A 21,504-nucleotide genomic window follows, 5' to 3' on the forward strand; every position below is an offset into this window, starting at 1 on the left:
CTCTCCTACAATGAGACGCACTCCTTCGCCGAACCATCTGCTCGCCGCCGCCGTTGCCGCCGCCGACGCCACCTCAACAGCTGCCCTCACTACCACCTTAATTATGTCTTCGTGCCACCATGTGCAATCTCTCTCTCTCGTAATTACATAGTAAACAAAACATCAATGCGCTCTTTAATTCTAACTCTCTCTCTCTCTGTGTGCAGTACCGAGGACGTGGGAGAGGATTCTCCGGGCGCTCCTACTCCAGTGGGAGAGGACAGAACGTTACTGGCGACGATCACTTCCGGTCAGTACGCGACACCAATTTGGGAATCCGGCGAGGAGAGAGAGGAAGATTCTCGAACCAAACACCATCGCAGCAGCAGCAGCAGTATCAGAATCAGTCTTATCATAGGGTTCCTCCGCCGCCGCAGCTTCAGAATCAGTCTTATAATAGGGTTCCTCCGCCGCCTCAGCTTCAGTATCAGTCTTATAATAGGGCTCCTTCGCCGCCTCAGCTTCAAAACTGTCAATTTCGCCACCCTGCGCCGCAGTTTCGGCCACCGCCTCCGCAGTATGATCACCGCAGGCCAGCGTTTCGTCCGCTGCAGAATCTCCGCCCACGGCCCCCGGACTATCGAGAGTGGGAACTTGCAACAGCGCCGTCGCCTCCTCCTCATTGTGGTAACTTCATAATATTATGCAAGAAGTGATTTTGTGACTTTATTTGCAAGTTCAATTTTAGGGTTTAGGAAGAAGTGGTTCATGCTTGCAGAACCTGAATATGAATCTTGAGAAATGAGAAGGCAATTACTTACATTGAGATTAAAAAGAGAAGCTGCGTCAATCTGCAGAAAACTTTTTTTTTTCTCATTTGTAAGAAGTTATTGCGAAAGAAGCATAAGCAAGCATGTTAAAAAGTTTGTTTCTTCAGAAATCAAACCTTCAACAATTTCAAAGCATGGCACTTTTTAGCTTGTGATTTTGAGATGCAAATGTTATCTGAACCAACAAGTTTTGTTTTGAATCAAACACAAAGGAACGAGCATTGGAAGGTTCACTACTTTTATCTTTTGTTATGATTTAGGGCGGAGCTAAAAGCATGCCACAATAAAACAAAAAGTTTTTAAAAAATGAAAATTTGCAATGCTTTGACCGTTATTTGATGAGAGGAGAATTTATGTATTACTTTCCTGCACTTCGTTGCTCCTATAATATAACAATTTATTTTTCCTGTAATATCATCAGGCTAATATAACATATGTTTTTCTTTTCTCTAATCCTCCCATATGCTCGACAGAACGGTTTATAATTGTGTCCTATAATATATTGGCTGACTACCTTGCTTTGGACCACCGGAGTAAACTTTACTTCCACATACCACGACACATATTGGACTGGCAGTGGAGAAAGAAGAATCTAATTTTTGAGCTTGGTTTGTGGTCAGCTGATATCATGTGTTTACAGGTTATCATTCTGTTGTAACTTGTTTATTACACCGCAATGCTTACTGCTTACTGAATAACATTTTTGTGATCATATTCTTCTGTAAGATTTGATTCTTCTTCTGTAACAATTCTATGAACCACATATGTTTTACCTGGAAGTCACATGTTTTCATATAATTGTTGATGGCAGATATTGAGATTAACATTCCATCATATATTCAACATCTAATTCAAACAAGATTTGAAATTTCACTTACTACTGAATTTGTGTCTTTGGATCTTTTGTTCCTTCTGTCCTGCAAGCCTGCACTTGATATAGATTTAGAAACAGTATTAACTTCTGATTTCATATTTATCACTTCCAGGAGGTTGACAGATTTAATGAGTTGGCCGAGGAATTGAAGCTCAAGGGCTACAGTGGCTGCTGGAAGGTCGGTTAGAAGCTATTTGTCTTGAGCATTCATATTGTTAAACTTTTCTGTTCAATACAGCTTGTACCATTTCTTATAAGCATTGATTTGTTTCAGGATTTGCTTGTATGGTTTAGTTGAGGTTTCTTTTTTTATTTTTTACTTTTATAGATAATGTGATATTTTGTTTATAAATAGGTCACTCTCAAATTTGTCCTATGGGGTTCTATGATCATGTAGAGTACAAGTTCTGTTCTTAGATAGTTAAGACCAAAAGAAGTATGCTTCACTTGATAAGCATCCATGTTCCATTGCTTCATATCATTTAACTGATAGATTGACCAAGATTCTAAAATATGTCCAACATAGTTTTAAAATCAACAAGTTGTAACCAAGTAACCTGTGGTAGACTAACTTCAACATCATCATGTAATTATCCTTATTTTGATTTTTACACCATTTTTTCAAAATTCTGTGTATAAAGAAGTCTAACAGCATTTCAGTCTCCTTATAGATGCGTACAGGCAATCCAGTTGATGGATGTGCAATCTTTTGGCGAACATCAAGGTTCTGTACAGCTCTGCTTTGCAATAATGCTCTTCTTATTTTGTTTTTTGCTTCCCAAAGTTGTGTATGCTTCATTTTTTGTTAGGTTAATTTTTTGTCACTCATAATTATCTTTTGCAGTTCTTTTATTGGGTATACTTATGTAACCTTATTTGGCGGGGTACTATGATGCATAATCTGGGGTCTTGCAGTATCAAACTATACACATTTTTCTATTATATAAGCCATTATCTCTGGTACACCTTAATTAATTGTATGCTTTGAGTATTTTCTGTTCTATTTTCTAGGGAGTTTTGATCTTGTTCCTTCTGATTCCAATGTCCATTTTGCACTTATTTAATGCCCCTTGATGTATGTGGGTTGGGCAGTGGGAAAGAGGATCCATCAATTTTATTTGTAATTTTCTTCATGTAGTAATTAATAATCACATTTATCCTGATTATAGGTTCAATTTGTTATATGAAGAATGCATTGAGTTTAATAAGCTGGGACTTAGAGATAATGTTGCACAGATATGTGTACTAGAGGTATATTGTATTCGCATTCTAGTTGTAATTGCTTTGCCTAGTTCAATTTCTGTTAAAACAAATTGAGAATCCTTATTTATCTTAAATGTTCACTCCTTTATTAATTTTCTTGTAATTCTTATTTGTATTCTACTCCTTTGAACAGTTCAAAACTCAAAATGGATCTGTCCCGTCAAGGTGATTTCCCCCTTTTTTGGCTACATGACTTTGAACTTTTCTCCTATTATATTTTTTGGTTTTTGAGTAAGTGGAAGTATCTCGAGTTCTATTTATACTGGAAGAAAGAGCCTTCAGCCTCCTATTTTTCGTTGGATATATACTAATCAATAGTTAAGGGAAAATGGATATTGCTCTCCTAATTTGATAATGTCACTCTTTACAAATTCATGCAAAAATGCTATTCGAAAAATCATGTGTGGAGTGGCATTATCGAAAATAGAAGTGGCAATATCATCAGCCTAGTTATGTTAAGTCTCAGCGGAGTTCAATATGTTGGTATTAGATATTCAAGTATGATAATTATGGCACTGTAGATTCCTTTGTATACGGTATACCAGTATACCACAGTAGTTTAATTTGTTGACTGAAGGTTATTTGACTTGAGCCTTAATCATATATCAAGATAAATACAAAGTTTATTCACTTGACTAGAGGCATTCATAACCTTGTGGATTTCCTTCTTTTGATATTTTTAGCTATTATTCATTTTTTTTAGGTTTATTTTTCTTTTTTATGTTTATAACATATTTGTAATATTCTACAGCACGAAAGGTTCAAGTAAAGTTGTGGTTTGTAACATTCATGTGCTTTATAATCCTAATAGAGGAGAAATTAAGCTTGGCCAGGTAACTACTGTTTGTTGCATAGGCTCTTATTCATTTATTAATTTCTATTATATCCAATAGTGTCATTTATTCTATGTAGCCAATCCTACCTAATGGGATAAGAAGTTGTTGCTACTGTTGTATTTAATTGTCTGAAACCTTGAAGTTCTAAATGTTTACCATGCTAGTTTCAGGATTGAACTTTCAGCCAATTAACTTTAATTTTCCATTTTATACCTTAAAATACTCTATTTTCCCGTCTTGATGAAGCCCTCCTTTTACGTGATAGTGTTCTGTTTTGGATGGATTACTACAGCAACAACTAATCCTTGTTCCTCTAAGTGGAGTCTGGACATCCAGCATATAGATTAAGACTGTCATGTCTTAAATCTTAGTGTGTTTTTTTTATAATGCCTCAAGCTATATTCATTTGTACCACCTATAGACCCATTAGTGTAAGCATCTCTTGCAATTATTCATTATCAAACTATCCTTCAGTCAATGCAAGCTAAGGTCCCTTAAACATGCAATTTAATGAAACAATGAATATGTGTGTCGTGTGAGCAGAACTGCTGTGAACACTGAAAAGTATATCCAATCTCATTTATCTCTGATTCAGTCTCTATTTGAACTTGTGATATCAGTTCTTCATAGCTGACTCTGCTAGCTGCTGCTTTGTTGAAAATATGATTCTAAATTCCTCTTGTATATGATTTCTCATCTATATATGCTTCAACAGGTCAGAGTGCTAATTGATAGGGCTAAAGCTGTTTCTGAACTCTGGAATAATGCTCCTGTTGTTATCTGTGGCGATTTTAATTGCACCCCTAAGGTGATTTTTTCTCTTATCTCTTCTCATTCATTGTCATTGTCATTTTGTATGGTGTTACAGGTTTTATGACATTAATATTCTTTATCTTGTCTCAGAGTCCTTTGTACAACTATATCTCAGAACAGAAGGTATATGCTTTAGTTCTTTACTGTATCCTGTGTTGATTACTGACACGGCCAAAACAACAAAAATGAGATCTTGATATTTTTGCAGTTAGATTTGTCTGGAATAGATAGGAATAAGGTATCAGGACAAGCTTCTGCTGTAATTTGTGCATCAAGATTTTATGGTCCTAATTCAAGGTAGGCTTTTATGTTTTTTTGTGTTTGTGATGAAACAAGTTGATCTTGCATTTCACGAGAAATATATGCTAAATCTTACAAAACAATGCTGTGACAGATCTGCTAATGGTTCAGTTCAGACCGCATCTAATGGGGGTGACAAGGAAGTTAATATTGAACAAAATAATTCTTTGTCAGACATGCAGAATCCAGATTCCAAGAGTAACAGTTCAGAGAATCAATTTTCTGACACTATTTCGCATATGCCTGATAAGTCTCTGACAAATGTGCAGCATGATAAGGAGAGTGATGCATATGCAAGAAGGGATGTACAGGATACTGCTGTTGATCATTGCAAGACTTTTGGTGAAATTGAAAACATTGAAGAGTCAAATCCTACTTATAGTGAAGGTATGATCCGCTTAAATCATTAATGATGAGATAATTGACATCTGTACTTTGACCTTAGCTCTTTATGCAATTCATTCTAATACAATTGGTTTGGGATGCACAGAACATGTATTGGATACTGTCCCAAGTTTAAATCAAGGAGCATCAAGTGAACATGTATCAGATGCCGTCACTACTTCAAAGCAAGAATCATCAAGCAAAATTTCCAGCTTACATTTTCCTGAAGGAAATGGAAAATTGGAGTCTGAATGCTCCTCGACGTCTCTCCAGGAAGATGATCATTCTTCCAGGGTCAATATAGATCTTGAGTCGACAAATATTCTCAATGAAGAAATTTGTTCAACTCCACTATCCAGCCAGAATCCAGTTTCTGATTCTTTTGAAGAACCTGATACTGGGTGCGGAGAAAGACCATCTGATGAGCTTCTCACCAATGACAAATTGAACAGCTCATCAACCTCTGTAGTAGTAGATAAATCACATCAATCCGCCAACATTGACTTTCCACTAGAAGAAAAACTAGAGAAATTGTTCTTTGATGAGGTAGATAAAACCATAGGCAATGAAAATATGGAAGATGACACGGCATTCATATCATCCTTTTATAACACTGAAGAAGGTGTGAGTCTTGATCTTGGTCCATCAATGAAATCAAATATTGAAAAATCATATGAGTTTGAGGAATCAGAATCTGCTTCCAACTTGCTGCTTGCAGAAAGCAATGAAGTGGATGGTGACTTGTCTTCAAGCTCAGCTTCTGAATATGTTAATGCTGAGAGAACCACTTACAACCCCTCATTTTGGACCCCAATGGACATAGAGACAGCAACAGGAAATTCAGAGTGCACATTCCTAGAGCATCCTTTACCACTCAGGAGCACATATACTGAAGCTATGGTAAATTCCAGACAAGGATTCTTACACAATTATATCTTATTTTATTTTCTGTCCATTCTTTTTTATATGATCAGCTGACTCATGCATTTCATATAATAGAAGCTTACCTTTCATATAATAGAAGCTCCCCACGTGTTGCATTTCCATATTTCTTCTAAACTTGCTCCTGTTTCATATTAACTTATTGTATTTGCACTTTTGTCATGCCTACAGGATTCTTCAGGGACCAGAGACCCCCATGGAGAGCCCCTGGTGACCAGTTATAATAGATGCTTTTTGGGCACTGTTGACTACATTTGGTAGGTGCTGATTGTGCTATAGTTTTACAACCACTGTTTTGCTTATTATATTCCGAATTCATAGCAATTGAAAAGTCTTATTGCGATATTCTTGCATATCAATACTTTCATTGCTGAGTTATGACATGAAAATTTCAGTATAAAGTAGCTGTCAACAAAATTGATTTTGCATTTTTTGCATGCGTTACTCTGGGCAAAAGCAGCTGATAGAAATATACATCTCTCCTGATCTGTTGTGTAGGCGGTCCGAAGGTTTGCAGACAACCAGAGTTCTCGCTCCAATACCTAAACATGCCATGGAATGGACTCCTGGATTTCCAACAAAGGTAACAAAACTGTGGTTTTTTGTGAAAATTTGCAGGTTGATAGGTTTATTTATGGCCTTTATTACAAGTCTTCTTGAATTAAGATTCAATATGAATTATGTTCAGTTTATGACTAGCCACGCCCTTTCAGTATCAGTAGTTTTAGCCTGTCTGGGTGGGTGGTGCACTAATACCTGTTTATCAAGGCCCTGTTTCAGCACATTACATTTACATATGACCAAAAATGATTATAGTTGAGATGGACTCCCCTTATCGATAATAAGATACTTAATTGATTGCCCTGATCTTGCATATTGTGGCTTGGAATGTATACCTTGACTTCTAATATTTTTTCTACTTTTCATTCTGTACATAGAAATGGGGTAGTGATCACATTGCCTTGGCTTCAGAATTGGCAATCTTAAAAGATGGTACCCAAGTCCGCAATGATGTTTAATGGCACTTTGATTCGCCCACCCGGGAGCTTTTTGCTATTCTGACATCAGAAGTGGTTCTAAGTCGGGCAAAATTTTCCACTCTCGGCCAATTGTTCTTACACAAAGGCAGAGACGAATGGCAGCCTTATTTATTTCTTGGGGTAAAATTTATGTATTAAGTATATCGATGATCAAGTTAATGTTGTACATCTTAAATGAGTTGCATGATTTTGATAATATTGAGTTGTTAGGCAATAAGTTGAAATGGAAGGAGCTAATATTTTGTAAGATTTATTTTTGTTGGTGAAATGAATGTGCCACATAATCACATCGTATGGACTAAATTGCATGATTACTACAATGTGATCAAATGGAAGGATTGCGGGGCTTGTTCTCCTGATCTCATTACTCCTTTCAGATTGTGTTATTTCATGTTCTCTATATAGCAAAACAGATTTTATGGTCTTAAATAGAATCAAATCAAATGATTGTTCACTTATTCTGATCATTTCACTTAGCACCGCCTCTCTTGAACAAAGAAATCCCGCTAAATTTGCTTATACATCTCAGCAACTGACCTTGTAAATTGCAGAAACGAGCAAATTAAATTTAAATTGAACAGACTGAATTTATGAGAAATAACAGGAATTTGGCACCAGATTACAATTTGGCCAATGCAAAAAATAACCTAGAACAAATTCAAGAGACGAGCAATATTTTGATCTTGAAGTACCGGGCACATTAGTCAAAGAGGTCAGTTAATACAATAATAAATAAGGAAACCAGAAATTTTCAGCTTGCCTCCAAGGGTGGATCAAACTAATGCAAGAAGCAACTTATCCACAAAATCAAGATATCATCAAATTTACAGATTAAAAAAAAGAAACTCATTTCTCCCATGTTGATCCGAAATTCCGAATGATATGTACCACTCACTCCTTTGAAGACTTGTTGATAAGAGACTTGTGAATATGAGGAATAACACCACCACCAGCTATTGTTCCCTTGATGAGTGTGTCGAGTTCTTCGTCCCCTCGAATAGCAAGCTGTAGATGTCGCGGTGTTATACGCTTTACCTTCAGATCCTTGCTTGCATTGCCAGCCAACTCTAGCACCTCTGCAGTCAAATATTCAAGGATAGCAGCAGAATACACTGCAGCTGTGGCACCAACTCTTCCATTAGCTGTGACCCTTGACTTCAGGAGTCGGTGAATACGTCCAACAGGGAACTGGATAAAAGAGATACATAATATGAAACACCCCAACACATTTACAGAAATAAATACGAAATTACTGAACAAAAATAGGAGTTTATCATATGATTTTGTACCAATAATCCACAAATATTTGCAAGCCCAACATGTGTATATGTACAATTTGTACATGCCACACAAGAATACATTAATTAACCGAAAAAGCATTGGTTATGAATAGAATTGCACACGAACATCATACAACTATTTCAATAATCACAGCTTAGGCAAAGTCTTTACTCTTTAAAGGACCATGTGAAGTTGTGGACTCTCAAGATCATAAATCTTATTTCCATGCTTCACCACAGGTTTTAATGTTTTTTTTTCCCCTTTCTTTCCCATTTAGTATTTTACATAAATGTTTAATTTATACATACAAAGTAAATGTTTTACAGTTTCTTAATGTCTCACTATAACAACTGAGGTGTGGAAATGGAAACTAATAGCACCTTAAGGTTGTGTTTGGAAGTTGTCCCTTAGACATAATAGAGGCAATAGATACATATGTGTGTTTGATAGTAATTCTAACATTTGGAGACGAGACAGTGTAAAAATGTCATTTTAAGATTTGAATATAAAATTGTGAGGATAAAGATGAAAATACAAAATATTTATAAAAATATTATCAGAAGTTGTTTTTGTCTCATTGTCTTGTCTCCAATGTTTGGTCCATTTCATGAAATTTCGATGGCTGTTGAAGGCCTAACATAAGCCTCCTCCTATCCGGACTTGGAACCGACTATATAACACAGGTTTTGTTATTGTTGTTATTTACTTGTCTTGCTGTACTGTCCTCATTGCTGGAAGGACCAAACATAGAAAATTTCTATGTTATAGTCTCAGCTACAGAATAGGTTTCTGTACTGTCTATATATTTGTGACCATAGGCGACTTCCAAACACTATGTAAGGTCCTCGTTTTGCATTTGACTATGATAGCATGGCATGCCCCTAATTATGGAATAAGGCTTGTGAGCAGTGAGCCAGGTCCCAAGGTGACAACAGTATATGGCAGTGACAGAACAATTAGAATTAGCATGTGAAAATTGTATATAGCATGTAATGGAAGAAGCTGAATGGATTTGGTTGAGTTACTTAGGGCCAATTAATTACAAATAGGGTCTTGAGGGAGTTCAGTTGTGGAAGTTGTTACCTAAGGGCAAGAAGGGAAGACTCTAGAATTCCTTCCTCAATCACAGTTGTAGCTTCAGCTGGGTTTCACCAATCAATTCTTCGTGTGAATAAATGGTTTTATTGATAGTTTTCGTCGTCTTCTATCGTGAACCTACCGTGACCTGCTCTATCTTTTAACTAGATTATTATACTACATAGTAAGTGTCAAAGTTAGATAGGATGCCTTTTCGCATAATTCATAGAATCAATGACCAAAAAAGCAGAATCTTACATACAAAAGGATCATATTGAAAGAAATACATCTACAAGGCAAACAAAGACCCTTCATCATTTCATAGAATTGATGTAAAATAACTAAAATTTCAAGAACACACAAAATGTACAGCAACTAATTCGCATAATTCATATATGTAAGTTGAGAGGATCATTTGTTAAAAACAACATTTTCATCCTTTCATAAATTAGTTTCATTTCATGCTTCAATTTTCCACCTTCCAAAGCACAACCAAATTAACCAAGAACATCCTTAATCACATTAACAAAAAGAAAAAGAAAAAAAAAATTTGAGAAATGTTACTAAAACAGCACCTAGAAAATTATAATTCAGAAGCTAATAAATCTAATGTACTATAGACTACAGCTATAGCAAGTTATAGCCATAACTTAGGAACAAACAAAATATGAATCAATAGTAATAAAGAGACAAAAGATATAAATAATTTCAGAACTTGCGAACGTTTAACAGAAAAAAAAATTAAATAGAAACGAGAGAAAAGTAAATCTGAAATGGCGAAAAGTATATTATAATAATAAAAGAAAGGAACCTGAAGACCAGCTCTGGAGGAACGAGAAACAGGCTTCTTCTTATCTTTGTCCTTGTTTGGTGCGGGGGTTTTGGCAGTTATCAAACCCTTTGCGCCTTTCCCTGACATCGTCCTTCTCCTAGCAACCACCAAACACGGCCTTATAGAGGGATCGACCTTTCCAAGCTTTCTAAGTTCTCACGAGTCGGAAACAAGAGCCAGAGAGAGAGAGAGAGAAAGGGTTGAGAATGATCGAAACTGAAAGTTAACAAGACCGAACTGCCCCTTCTATTTTTTTAAAGAATTTCACATTTATCCTAATTTCATCTTTAACGATTGAAATGTATTATTTTATTTTAGTAAGATGTTTTAACTTTCAAATATTAAAAATAAAATTACGACTTAACTTAAATATTAAAAACTAAAATAATATTTTAGTCCTTTTTAAAATCCCAAAACCTATTACCAATGGGTTAATGTTTTAATTTGGGCTTAAAAATTGAGTGATACATTAAAAAGATAGTTAGGGATAGTGAAAAGGCGGCGAGAAATAAATATTTGTAAAAATGACCAATAGATTTGCAAAATTCACACGAAAATAGAGATTCGTCTCATGAACTTTTATTTGTATATATTGGATTATAAAGGATGAAATTCTTAAAGATGATCTAAACCATCTGATATATATTATTGTAGGTGTTTATAAAGTGTCAATGACAGAAATTATTTTTAGAGAAAAACTCTGCGTATAAGTGATTAGGGCTTGTAAGTATTACAAGTCAATTAAACTTTAATCCCCAAAATTCGCTGTAAGTGCTACATTCCTTACACGCGCTACATCCCTTCTTCTTCTCCTTCTTTTTCGATCGTTCTTTTCTCCCCCTTTCTCACTGGTTTGTTCTTCGTCGTTGACGTTAGTTCCTCCACATACTGTTACGGCACGTTTTCATTGCACCTTCTTCTTCTTCTTCTTGCTGCACGTTCTTCTTCCTCTTCCTCTTCTTCTTCCTCTTCCTCTTCCTCTTCTTCTTCTTTTCTTCTTCTTCTTCTTCTTCATTGCACCTTCTTTTCTTTTTCTTCTTCTTCTTCTTCTTCTGCACGTTCTTCTTCTTTCTTTTTCTTCTTCTTCTTCTTCTTCTTCTTCTTCTTCTTCTTCTTCTTCTTCTTCTTCTTCTTTCGTTATTCTCGATTTCTATTGTTTTTTGACATCAAGCTCTGAAATCGTTTTTGAAGAAGAAGAAGTATCAGAAGATGAGGAGGAGAAAGAGAAAGAGTTCTGAATTATGCATGATTTTGGGTGTATTTCTTAAATCCTTTGGGTGTATTTTCTGTAATCTTTTGGGTGTATTTCTATAATCGTTTGGGTGAATTCCTGTAACCGTTTGGGTATATTTCTGTAATCTCTTGGGTGTATTTTATGTAATCGTTTGGGTGTATTTCTGTAATACTTGTCATTTTTTCTGAAATGAAAAATACACCCATAGATATCAGTAAGATACACCCATAGATATGAGTCAGATACACTCATAGATATTAGTCAGATATCACTCAAATATACCCAAATGATTACAGAAATACACCCAAAGGATTACAGAAAATACACTCAAACGGTTACAAGAATTCACCCAAACGATTATAGAAATACACCCAAAGGATTTAAGAAAATACACCCAAAGAATTTAAGAAAATTCAGAACTCTTTCTCTTTCTCCTCCTCATCTTCTGCTGCTTCTTCTTCTTCAAAAACGATTTTACCATGAAAAATCGAAAAAAAGAGAAAACAGAGAGAAAAGACGTAAATGAAGAAGAAGAAGAAGAAGAGGAAAACGAGGAAGAAGAACGTGCAGAAACGAAAGAAAAGGAGAAGAAGAAGAGTAAGAGGTAGAAGAACGTGCAACAAGAGGGAGAAGAATTTCAGAAACCATGAAAATCGGAAAAAAAAAACGAAGAGGAAGAGGAAGAGGAAGAGGAAGAAGAAGAAGAAGACGAAGACGAAGAGGAACCGTTTGAGTGGGGCGCGTGTAGTTATGCTCCATTCAAAATGAGTTAATGCGCGTGTTAATGAAGTTTGGGCTGATAACTTGTAAAATTTGTACGGCCTTTTTACTTGTATGTGTAGCAGGCCCTTTATTTTTAATATGGAAAGAGAAATTATTTTTAATATGGAAAGAGAGATGGTGTTTTGGTTGAATATTGATATTTGAAGTGTATTACAGTAGTATTGAAATCATTCAATACGCTCTCCACGTGTTGCAACACGCCCCCCACGTGTTGGCTAAGGAGCTGCCACGTGTCCAACACGCTCCCCACGTGTTGGCCAGAATGCTGCCACGTGTCCACCACGCCCCCCACGTGTTGCAACACGCCCCCCACGTGTTGGCTTCCCACCAAAAAAATCCACTCATCTGTAATTACACCAAATACTCCCATTTTCAACAAAAACACCAATATTTTTTTCATACAAAAAAAAATTAGCCTGTCAATGACGTTTTAATATTTTGTCTTTTTATAATTAAAAAATATTTTTTTTTTATAAAATATCAATAACATTTTATACTATCATTATAGCAATGTAAAATATTAAAATGATTAAATATTATCGTATTTCATATTAAAATTATTCATATCTAAAAATTTTATCCTCACCTCACAAATAAATAAAGACAAAAATAAGAATAGAGGTAACTACTTTATAGGGGCTTGTTAAATTTTCGCTAACTTAAATTTATTAAAATATCCTTATTTATTAAGGTGAATCATGCTATTTTATATATTGCAAACTATTTTTATTTTATTTATTTTAATTATACATATTAGATTTATTAGATTATGTTACATTATGATTGGATTGTTTTATATTATGTTAAATTTTATTGAATTGTATTGGATTATGATTTTGTATTCAATTTTTTAAATTTTTTAAAGATAAATTACCAAAAATACATTCAAATAATTTTGTCGTTGATAAAAATATACTTAAATTTTATTATCAACAAAAATGTCTTTAAATGATTTAAAAATATGATAAAAATGTCTAATATTAAATATGTATTCTCAAAAAATACTTTAAAATTTGAATTTTGATGTGATTTTTTGCATGCATAATTAAAAAATGAGATATTTTTATCTTTAAAATTTGGTAATTTTTCTTTAAGTATATATCTTGTATTTTTTGTCAACAACTAATAATGCTTTAAAAAATAAAATAAAATATAGAGATCAAATTTTTATCTCATTTTTTTTTGTGTATTTTGCAAACAATTATCTAAATATTCCTATAAAATTTTGAATTGAATGTATAAACGATTTATCAAATACAAAAGTCGTTTGTCACTTATAAAAAAAATATTCTTTTTGGACATTTTTGTTGTGTTTTTAAACTTTGATAGTATTTTTATCGATAATAAATTTTGGATGTATTTTTGTCGGCAACAAAATTTTTCAAATGCATTTTTGGTAGTTTACTCTTTTTATAAAAATAATATTTATAAATACCCGCAGATATTCATCTTTTTCGCTAGAATAATTAAACGAAAATTCATGATGAACATGAAGCTAGAACGGAAGTATTTTCTTAGAGCACCTTCAACGGACAAAATTAAAGCCTTCTTTTTGACAAATGCATAGACCAATTATTAGAGGAGAAAAAATGAGAGTCCCTGTAAACTATCCAAGAGGAATGAGTGCCTCTGAACAAGAACTTTCTCCTTCCAATAATAACTTGTCATGTGGCAAGTTATTATAAAAATAATTTTTTTTTGAATTAAAAAGTGCTCAACACAACAAGGTGGAGCAAACAGAGATAAGAAACATAAGACAACTTAAATACAAAGCCATCAACCCCTCGTCAGCTTCGGCATTGCCATCAACAACCAAAGGGAGTACCACCAAGCCACTCGTCGGATAGCGAAAAGGACCTGTTGATGATTTCCACCACTCCTAAGCCATGATTATTGAAGACACGATCGTTCCTTTCTAGCCAAATTGCCCAGATTACAGCAAAGAATCCAATCAACCACCTCTTTCTCTCAACCTTTCTATGTGAAGCATGCGTCCAGCTCTCAAAATGTTGCTTCAGTGTTCCTGGTATGGCCCAGGACCTTCCAAGGGCGAATAGCCATGCACACCACACCTGCCAAGTGAGCTCACAGCCAAGAAACAGATGGACAGCTGAGTCAACAGCCTTGCAACATAAAGGACACATATTATCGAGCTGGCCAATAACCCCTAGCCCGGAAAGCCTTTCTTTAGTATTCACCCTCCCAATCAAGACAAACCAAGAGAACAGTTCAACCTTTTGCGGGATGAAGCCCCTCCAAATAACACTAGTGAAGCTATAGCTAGGTATTTCCTCCGGGAGAACTGCTTCCTGCAACCCCTTCACAAAGGAATTAGTTGAAAAAATACCAGTTCTGTCAAATTTCCAAACCACCTTATACTCTCTCTCTGTTGTTAGCTTAACCGAGTGTAGTATCTCGTGGAGGTGGTTCAAAAGTTCCAGCTCCCACTGAAACAGCTGTTTCCTCCACTGGAAGCTCCATATCCACGCCAACCCATCCCAAAATCCGCAGTCCCCTATAACAGATCCTTTAAGATTCGAGACCGAGAAAAGTCTTGGAAAAAGATCTTTCAAGACCCCATCAGGGAGCCAGACGTCCTCCCAGAATCGGGTTGTTCTGCCATTCCCAACCTCCATTGATAGGCCTCTGATCATCGTCTTTCTAACTTGTGGATCTCTTATTTGAAGCTGACAGATATCTTTCCAAGGACCCCCTCTTTTGGGAACAGGTTGCCCATGCAGCATCTCAGAAGGATTCATGCTATTACAAGAACAAACCACTTTCTTCCAAAGGGGGCACTCTTCTTTCGAAAACCTATTACAAGAACATACCACTTTTTTCCAAAGGGGGCACTCCTCTTTCGAAAACCGCCACCACCACTTAAACAAAAGAGCGGTATTCCGAAGCACTGCATCTCCTACTCCCAAACCCCCCACCTTTTTAGGCGCCATCACTACCTCCCACCTCACTAGTGGCATCCCCATCCTCCCATCCTCTTTACTCCACAAGAATCGACGTTGTAAGGAAATCAACTTCTCTGCTACTGCCTTTGGCATCTTGTACAAGCTCAGATAGTATATAGGCAAGCTATTAAGGACAGATTTTATGAGCACCAGCTTACCTGCCTTATTGAGTGTCTTTGCTTTCCACAGGCTCAGCTTGTCTTCCACCTTATCAATCACTGGTTGCCACATTTTCACAAGCCTCAGATTCGCTCCCAATGAGATGCCCAGGTACCGAACAGGGAGGGCTGCCTCCTTACAATCCAGCAAGCAACACAACTTCCGCGTCCATAGCTGTTCACAGATAACCGGAATGAAACTTGACTTCTCAAAATTAATACTCAACCCCGACATCAGCTCAAAGCACCGCAGTAGACGCTTGTAATTCTTTATGGTCTCTTCCTCTGGAGGGCAAAAAAGAATAGTATCGTCTGCAAACTGTAAGTGTGACAACTCAATGTTATCCCGTCCAACCAAGAGCGTAAGTATGCGGCCATTCCTCACCGCCTCTCCGATCATTTGATGAAGAACATCAACAACTAACAAACAGAAAGGGCGATAAAGGGTCTCCTTGTCGTAGCCCCCTTTCCATTTTGAAGGGCTTAGTGGGAGCTCCATTGATAAGAACTGACATGGATGCAGAACATACACACTCCTTGATCCACCTCCGCCAACGATATCCAAAACCCATCTTCTGCAGAACGATGTCGACGAAGCTCCATTTGACCCGATCATACGCCTTCTGAAAATCCAGTTTAATAGTTGCAGAGCTTCGTCTTCTGGACTTTAGCCAATGCACAATTTCACACGCTATCAAAGCCCCGTCGTGGATTTTCCTGCCCTGCACAAAAACACTTTGAGTCTCGCCTACTAAACCTGGCATCACATGTTGCATCCTTCGAACCATCACCTTAGATATGACCTTATAAATGCACCCCACCATACTAATTGGCCGAAGATCTTTTATCTATGTAGCTCCGACAAACTTCGGTGCCAGCGCCACCCAAGTGATGTTCGAGCCCCTAGGTATCATAGCTGATTGGAAGAACCCCAACACTGCTTCCGTGAACTCCCTTCCAATCTCTACCCAACACTTCCTAATGAAATTCATGTTAAACTCATCACTTCGAGGAGCTTTTGAAGACTCACAATCCCACACTGCAGCCTTTATTTCTTCTGCACTTGGCATCAACTCCAGCTCTGCTGCCTCCTCCCCAGTTATTCGCCTAACCAGCCCATCCCGGATCCCAATATTAGGTGAAGGTTCCTGGTGATACAACTCTTTAAAGAAATCTCTTATAGCTACCTTGATCCGTGCTTGATTCCTTACTACTCTCCCATGGATCCGTAAAGCTTCAATCCGATTGTTCCTCCTACGAGCCGATGCGAGATTGTGGAAGTACCTAGTGTTTTTATCCATCTCCTTAGCATGCCTAGACCGTGACATCTGCTTCCAATGGATTTCCTTTCTGATATACCATTTCTTACAAGAGCTCACAAGCGCCTTCCTTCTCGCCTCCATTGTTCCATCATATACTCCATGACTCACCATATCATCTACCTTCCTGATCTCCTCCTCAAACTTGTCAATCCTTATGTCCAGATCTCCAAACTGCTCTTTATGCCATCTCCCCAGCGGGACCGTCATAGCCTTCAATTTATCCATGAACTGAATCTTCCCGAGGCTCCTCCATTCCTCCTTTACCATCCTCAAAAACCCATCGTGAGTAAACTATGAATCCAGGCTCCAAAACGGTCTCGGCTCCCCTCCCAACCTAGTTACGTTCATAATCATTGGACAATGGTCTGACAACCCTCTTGGACCTCCTCGTAACCTTGTTTCAGGAAATTCTTCCAACCATTCCAAACTAACCAAGACCTTGTCAATACGACTACATGATTGGCCCTGGAACCATGTGAACCACCTATCAGATGAAACTAGATCCATCAACTCCATATCATGAACCCAAGATTTAAACTCTGCTGCAGACCTTGGCAGAGACGTGGCCCCCAGTCGTTCTTCCATTTGAACAATCTCGTTAAAATTCCCCATAAAACAGAACGGTATCTGGCATAAACCGGACAAGAAGCTTAGCTCTTCCCACACTACAAGCTTTTCCTCCCTATCATGTTCACTATACACCAAACAGAACGCACACCGAAAATTATTCTTTAACAGCACTCCATCCACACATAGCCACCTAGCGCCTTTATAGCAACTACTTAAGTTAAAAACCGTGTTATCCCACATCAATAACAGGCCGCCAGAAGCACCTTCTGCCTCCACAAACTCCCAACCCACTCCATCATTACCCCACAACTGCACAACCTCAAATTTAGTCATCACCTCTTTCTTTGTCTCTATTAAGCCTAGCACATGCACATTGAACTTCTTTCTAAAATTTTTGACTATACTCAATTTTCCAGTCCCTGCCAACCCCCGAACATTCCAGGATGCAAAAGTCATTTTAAAACACTAGTACACACCTGTTTCCTATTTTTTGGACGACTTCTTCTAGCCTTTTCTTTCTGTTTAGCCAGCTTCTTCCTCAAAGCGATCTTCTCATTCTATGCTTGGAGTATCGCCATTATATCCTCTTCCTGATCATAAGGCACCGCTCCAGATTCCACCGCCAGGGTCCAAGCATTTCTGTTTTCTTGTATTTCTTCTGCCCTTTTGGTGCTAGACGTTTCCGAAGCACCGTCGCTTTCTTCAACATGTGGGTAAGGCTCTAAACCTGCCAGCAATACCCCCTCCCCCGATCCCTCCATCGCCAATGTCACCGACAGACCGGCCGCTACACCGGTAACTGGGTCAGCCGCTGTATTACCTTTTGCCAAGCTCTCTTGGCACTATAACCCCCCAGCGTATTGTGCTTCTATAGCTACACCCAATTCCTCAGCAATACCATGTTCTCCTACTACTCGGTCATTATCACACTTCCAATTGGTTACTAGAATCTCATCATCCTCGCCGTACCCATCAAGCCCAGACCGAGCCCCCATTCCATGTCAAACCTTCCCCTGTTCACCCAAATCCCTAGCCACAATAATCCGCCCCGCCTCTCCATCTGTGCCAATCTCCTCAACTGCCACCAGGGGCTCCGGTCGCTCAGCAGCAGCCACGCTGCCTGCCAACACCCGAAGCAGCTTCCCCCTCCCACCACAGGCAAATCGCGTCTCATCCCCTTCCTCGTGCACCACCGCAGGTGCCATCCGCGAGCACCCTAATGCGTCCCCTGGACCAGCCCTTTCCTCCCGTCTCACCTCCTTGCACGCTGCATGCCCTTCCATGGCTCTTGCAGAGTCATTGGCATCTTGTTGGTAGGCACCACCTATTGACCGCGTGCCCTCATGCACAGAGACCTCAGGCTGGACCCGACCCACTACCTGCGCCACTTGACAATCAGCCCGGCCCAACTCCCGCCTCCTCACACACCCATCAAGTGGGCTACAAAACTGCAAGCCTAATTGAATATCCTTAGAATTCGTTGAACAGCTTTGGGCTACCCCACTCGAAGGAGTCACATGAACTTCTCTTGGACCCACCCATCTCCTACCACTAGTGACGTCCCCTTCAGCCACCTCCCTCCCCGTTGCCAGATCCCAGGACAAAGTCCTCTCTGAGTCAGCGCCCTCATCGTTCGGTGAAGACTCCGCACATCTAGCCTTCGTCACGCTGGAAATAACTGCCTTGATTGTATCCCTCTTTGGTTCAAAATTTAAAAGTTTGTTACTCCACTCATTCAAAATCTCTGAGGAAATTACATCTCGACCCTTCACCGGCTCTTCCTCCCTTGCTGTCCCCGCCATCAACTCCGCCGCTGCATCCCAGCTCACCCTTTGCTCATGACCCCGAGCATCCTCAACAGTACATCCACGACCTCCAGTAGCACAACCTCCTCCAATAACGAGGCCCCGGTTACCTCCCCTACCAATATTCGTCTCATGATCCAGGGAAGCATAGGCTCCACTCCCCACCTCTGTGACAAACGCATCAAACATATCAATTCCAACAGAGATACTAATTCGTTCATGAATTACCTCATACCTGGCCGTATCAATCAACACACGTCCCACGCTGAAAGACACTCCCGAAATTGTTGCTGGATCATAACTCACCACCTCTCCCCACTGTTTACCAATTAATCAGAACGTATCTTCGGACCATGCATGAATCGGTATCCCACTGCACTTGATCCAGACTCTTCTCCTATCACACCGGTCAGTCTCACTCCAACGACAAACACGATAGAAAAATTTCAGAAGGCCATTCATAGTAAACGTTAGAGCCTCATCCGCCCGGTGGTTACTATCGAATATTAGCAAGGCTTTGTGAGCCCCCAACTCACAAACCTGCACTACATGGGGCCACTCCTGTCGAGCTATGGCGTTCAACCGGCTGTAATCAATAGCTTTCCGAGTACTACCAACAATGCTCCGCCGCAACCAGTCCATATTACTTTCTACCAGTGAAGCTTGGATGACCCGTACCCCCGTGTCCTCTGTAACCTTCGGCCAACACCATTGTTGAGGATCACTCTTAATTGCGTCCAACTGAACCTTGTCCAGATTGGCATTTGACTCACACTCGACCACCCTGTCTGCCCCAGAATTTTCCTCCTTATCAACAGAGTTCCCACAAACAACCACCCTCTTGTCAGCACCTATCATCGTACCAGCACTGTCCCGGCCATTATTCCCCTTGGAGTCACCCCTCCAGAACCTAGCCTCACTAACAAAAATCTCATTTTCCCGTAAGCGCATTCGGTTCATATCCGAAATAGCCTTCAACGCTCCACCTTTCGTAGTATACAGGATAAACGCAAACAAGTACACCAAGCCACCCATTGTCTTCCTAGATAAGTAAATGTCATTGATCCTCCCTGTCCAAGAGAACAACCAAACAACTCCCGCTTCGATATGTCTCCCGGTAGTCTGTCCACGAAGATGGTGAAAGAGTCCTATTCCAATTGAAAAAACTTTTCTCGATTCCAAACCCTTGAATCCCGAACTAGATGTTGAGCATGCATAAGCCGACCCTGCCCGGTGTTTCCCCACTCCCCACGCTCTCTCGCTCTCATGACCCTTTTATATAAAATCGTAATTAATTAAATAATTAAATAATTAAATAATTATGTCTATACTTAATTAATAATTTATATTAATTATTTAATTAATAATTTATAAATTTAAATAATATTATTGTAAAAAAATAGTAACTATATTAATTTTATTTACTTTAATTAATTAATTAAGTGAAACCATAATATGGACTAAAGTTAGTTCTTTTTAACGGAGAAGCGAGAGATGTTTTGAGTTCCTATTTATTGTTTATGACGTAAAAGTTGATGTGAAGTTACTTTTTATGACAGATGGGTCATAAATAGGAATTAAAATGAGTTATCTACTAAAGATGGAGATGGTCTTAAGGGTGTGTGTGGTTAGAAATGGATCCTCTCCAGTTTTTTTAACACTTGAGGAAATGCAGTGTGATCTCTCACCATTAACTTTATAAGTGGGGCCAGAATTAAATATGAGAGAGAGCATTGAAGGGTGAGAGATCACAATTGACACCATCCAGTTTTTTCTTTATTAGAGAGGATCCACTTCTTGCGTGGTTGGGACTTGGGAGAATTATAAATAATTCGTAAAAATTTTAAAATGAAATATCATATTCTCATATTTGGTTCAAAGTTTAAAAAGTTATTTTTAAACAAATTTGATTCTAGAAAATTAAAATACTATTATTTCAATTCCTATATTTTTTTTAGATATATTTAATTTTCATAAAAATAAAATCTGAATAATAAAGTAATGGTTCACACACTTCCTAAGAAAAATGGGTAGCAGGAAATGACTCAAGGAGTACCATCTCTGGCTATCTAGCATAGTCAAAGAAAATGTCTTAACACTTTTTCTCTCGTTTGAGGCTCCGTCTTGGAGGGACATTGCCGCCATCAGTCGTGCATTGTAGCGGTGGACCTCTCTCTCCTCTCTCCATTATTTTTCTATGTATTTTCTCTTTGTTCTT

At 38.2% G+C, this 21,504-nt stretch overlaps 4 protein-coding genes across 4 annotated transcripts; 1 reads left to right on the forward strand and 3 right to left on the reverse strand.

The window, feature by feature from the left end:
- LOC107605117 (carbon catabolite repressor protein 4 homolog 6) lies at nucleotides 7-7,634 on the forward strand. Its single transcript, XM_016306868.1, has 16 exons — nucleotides 7-121; nucleotides 207-666; nucleotides 1,283-1,449; nucleotides 1,796-1,861; nucleotides 2,355-2,407; nucleotides 2,853-2,934; nucleotides 3,080-3,111; nucleotides 3,698-3,779; nucleotides 4,498-4,590; nucleotides 4,686-4,718; nucleotides 4,804-4,892; nucleotides 4,990-5,282; nucleotides 5,386-6,179; nucleotides 6,393-6,478; nucleotides 6,720-6,804; nucleotides 7,160-7,634. The coding sequence occupies exons 1-16, from the start codon at nucleotides 11-13 to the stop codon at nucleotides 7,238-7,240; spliced, it is 2,607 nt and encodes an 868-aa protein (XP_016162354.1). The 5' UTR covers nucleotides 7-10; the 3' UTR covers nucleotides 7,241-7,634.
- Nucleotides 7,831-10,725, reverse strand: LOC107605116 (probable histone H2A variant 3). Its single transcript, XM_016306867.2, has 2 exons — nucleotides 10,431-10,725; nucleotides 7,831-8,449 (listed from the first exon to the last, which is right to left on the reverse strand). The coding sequence occupies exons 1-2, from the start codon at nucleotides 10,536-10,538 to the stop codon at nucleotides 8,153-8,155; spliced, it is 405 nt and encodes a 134-aa protein (XP_016162353.1). The 5' UTR covers nucleotides 10,539-10,725; the 3' UTR covers nucleotides 7,831-8,152.
- On the reverse strand, nucleotides 16,438-17,178 carry LOC107647499. The gene has a single exon (XM_016351570.1). The coding sequence runs from the start codon at nucleotides 17,176-17,178 to the stop codon at nucleotides 16,438-16,440; it is 741 nt and encodes a 246-aa protein (XP_016207056.1).
- LOC107647498 lies at nucleotides 17,203-17,937 on the reverse strand. The gene has a single exon (XM_016351569.1). It carries the CDS (start codon nucleotides 17,935-17,937, stop codon nucleotides 17,203-17,205), a length of 735 nt encoding a protein of 244 aa, XP_016207055.1.

This window comes from Arachis ipaensis, chromosome B06, assembly GCF_000816755.2.
Source record: "Arachis ipaensis cultivar K30076 chromosome B06, Araip1.1, whole genome shotgun sequence".
NCBI classification, from domain to species: domain Eukaryota; kingdom Viridiplantae; phylum Streptophyta; class Magnoliopsida; order Fabales; family Fabaceae; genus Arachis; species Arachis ipaensis.